Source organism: Cibotium barometz, chromosome 15, assembly GCF_041138505.1.
Source record: "Cibotium barometz isolate CiBa-2024 chromosome 15, ASM4113850v1, whole genome shotgun sequence".
Lineage (NCBI taxonomy): Eukaryota > Viridiplantae > Streptophyta > Polypodiopsida > Cyatheales > Cibotiaceae > Cibotium > Cibotium barometz.
The window spans coordinates 36,863,169-36,866,236 of record NC_141060.1 but is presented as its reverse complement, the minus strand read 5'-3'; the positions used below and the strand labels follow the sequence as shown (position 1 = coordinate 36,866,236).

At 39.3% G+C, this 3,068-nt stretch overlaps 1 protein-coding gene across 1 annotated transcript; it reads right to left on the bottom strand.

Moving 5' to 3' along the window:
- Positions 1-1,228: 1,228 nt before the first annotated feature.
- Positions 1,229-2,415, bottom strand: LOC147631254 (uncharacterized). The gene is made up of 2 exons (XM_086809068.1): positions 1,481-2,415; positions 1,229-1,300 (listed from the first exon to the last, which is right to left on the bottom strand). Exons 1-2 carry the CDS (start codon positions 2,332-2,334, stop codon positions 1,270-1,272), a joined length of 885 nt encoding a protein of 294 aa, XP_086665194.1. The 5' UTR covers positions 2,335-2,415; the 3' UTR covers positions 1,229-1,269.
- Positions 2,416-3,068: the final 653 nt, after the last annotated feature.

Sequence of the window (3,068 nt, the reverse complement as noted above, 5' to 3'; positions counted from 1 at the left end):
GATTTCATGTCGCAATGCGATGGTAGTCAAGTGTATCTTAATATGAACAATGCATGATTTTCCAGGCTACATAGAGTGCTCAAGTGTACCACTAACTCAAATAAGGCTCTTCATGCACAACTCCCTGAAATAACTCTAATGTGTGTTAGCTATGTATTTCCTTAAATATCTATTATTTATATATTATCATTTTGGTAGGTCTTACTACCCACAACACAGACACATTTTTAATAACATGGGATCAATGATTTGGGACAATTTAATTGGTAGAAATGAAACCAAAGGCAATTTGAGATAACCTAAAGAACATTGAACGCATGGAAAGCACATGGCCAAAGGTAGTCAATGACAAGGTGGTTCTACCAAAAACACCATGGAGGTTGTCAAGAATCAAATAGCCTCTTTTCATACACCAACCATTATAATGCACTCATTAAAGGGTATGTTTAGAATCCCAAAGAAGAAGGACACTTAGGGTCAATCATATGGTCTTAAACCACATGATTGGCACAAGATGATACAAGTATGTATATAATCATATATGTTGTTTAGTGCTTTCGTATTAATGTTGTAACCTACAACTCCCTTCTATTAAATCGGTTTTCATAATTTGAATACAATTCATAATTCCAATATCAATTAGTGGGTGTGGAGACCAAGGAGTTTGGACTGCCATCTACAAAGAGTGGCAAGGTGAGATGTTAACGCTATAGGTTGACACTCTTACAACATATAGTTTTTTAATTTCCTATTTACTTTTTGTTTATTATTTCTCCCTTATTGAATAGGTGGATAGTATCAAAGGAGATTAATTGAAAGATTCCATTGAGAAGCTCAAGTTGAGGCAGTGTCATAAAATTAAAGAAAACTTTCAAAGAAGCATACTCACAAGCAATTGCACCTTATTAGGTGGCTATATGTGGTGTTGCTCATAGTGGATGGATGTTCTTTCTTGAATGCTTCATGAAAAACTAGAAGGGGTTTACAAGACAAAGGTGCAAAGACTGGGAAGCACCATGAAAAGACCAAACATGTAAAGATCTCATTGAAAATGAGCAGATTCATCTTGTGCATGTTTCAACAAATCAAATGTGGAATGATTTCTTAACTAAAGCCCATTCCTAAAGCCAAACACGAAGAATCATGCAAGGCTTATTGTAAAGTTAAGGTTTTAAAGGAGGGTTATGCAATTTTCTAAAGTAAATAGGCTTTCATAACTGATAACTGGTTTCACAATACAACATGCTTGCAAGCTTGTATATAACAAGCTTAAGTACCCAGGTGGGTTCTCCTCTTAATCCTGTAAAAACAAGACAAACAGCAGAAAAATCATTTGTTATAAATGTTTTGTATACATGTGCATCAATTCCATACTCCATGACCATTAATTCTTCATCTATGTACATCATATGGACACATCCTGCCCACTGCAAACCTCATATAGATGTATATGCATGAGCTTTTCGGATCGCAGGGTTACCTTGTGCAGCTCGAACGAACTGAAAAGCGGCCTCTGTCCTTGCAATCATATGATTCATGATGGTCATGTTCTTGAGTTCCCTTCCCATCTTGAAATCCAGCCCCATGTAAACCTTTGGCATGATGATATGTGATGTCTAAGCTATGTCTACCACATCCCAAATGCGCCAACGCTTTCCGAAGCGCTGTCTGTGCCTGCTTCAACTCCTCCTCTGCAGTGTGGAGCTTGTGCAGAAGCAATGATGAAGAGTTCATCTCGGCTTTATTGAGATCAGTGTGCTGGTGGTCACAATCCTTGCCATCTGCCTCTCTTCTTTGCATGCTACCCAAGGATAATCTCTTGGACCATCCTCCCATGCATTTCGTCCCAAGTCTTGCATGGGTTCTTCTTGCTGATGATTGTGGAACCCACTCACCATGCTTAGACAGCCCCAAGACTGGCAACACCGACAAATGCCGCGCCCTCATCTTTGCCTTTGCCTTGATGTTATGCTCTCTGTGTTTATCTGATGGGATAATGTGAGTTCTGATCCTGGGCTTTCCAGAGAAGGAGCATGCATTCAAGATCATGCTGCAGAAGGGGGCATTTCCACTGTTTTGAAACTTGTAAAGAAGGTGCCTACTGGTAGAGGGTTGCAGTTTAAGGTGCTGCCAAGGACCCAGAGACCATTTTTTCTCTAACTTCTCCTGATGATCTTTGATGGCAAGATGGCCATGGTGTCTGTGACTGGAAGAATGCTTGTGGGGAGCGTCATGCATGGGTGTCGATGCATGTATGGCCCATTCATAACCTTGGGGGATACAATAACGAAGGTCTCCATTAGCATCTCTCCTAACAAATAGCAGGTCTGACATCTCAAGGGTGTCTCAGAAAAGCTTCTCATTGCTAGCTTCTCTCATTCAAATCATCAACGTATGGCCTGCCCGCTGGTTTTCTCATCAATTCAGGGCTAAAAACTGCGTGCAAATTGTCTTCCTGTTTTGATCAAAGCTTATAGCCCCGAAAGGATCCCCATAAATTCATGTTTATAGGCTATACATTAATCAATGATTATAGCAGATAATCATGAATGATGTTGTTCAATAGAAACACTAATTGGCTTCAAGAATTCTGACTGTTCATTATCGGAATGTCTGTTCCGATATCCACCACAACATCAGCAGAAAAACTGTGTCACGCCCAAATTGCGATCATGCGTAACGTAACGGTCAAATAATCTTAGGCCTAATTTTTATCTATCTAATGACACAAGATGCGTTTTATATTCTCTAGTCTAATCTGAATAGGCATTTTGTCTTATGGGATGTAAAATCGTTTATTTAATAAAATAGTAGGGGCACACAATGAGTGAAAATAATTAGTAAGATTAGATAAAACTAGGCTCAACCTATTAATAACTTCTATCAATGTAGAATTTGATTAGTTATTTTTGTGTATGCATTGGTTGTCTGCTTCGTCGTTTGCCTTTTCGTGCAAGCACATTTGGTGGTTTTCATCAAGGCGTGTAGACCTCGCCAACAACAGTCCAGTCCCTCCAACGTTCTCTATAATCAACCAATCCAACCACTACTACTATAGGATGACCCAT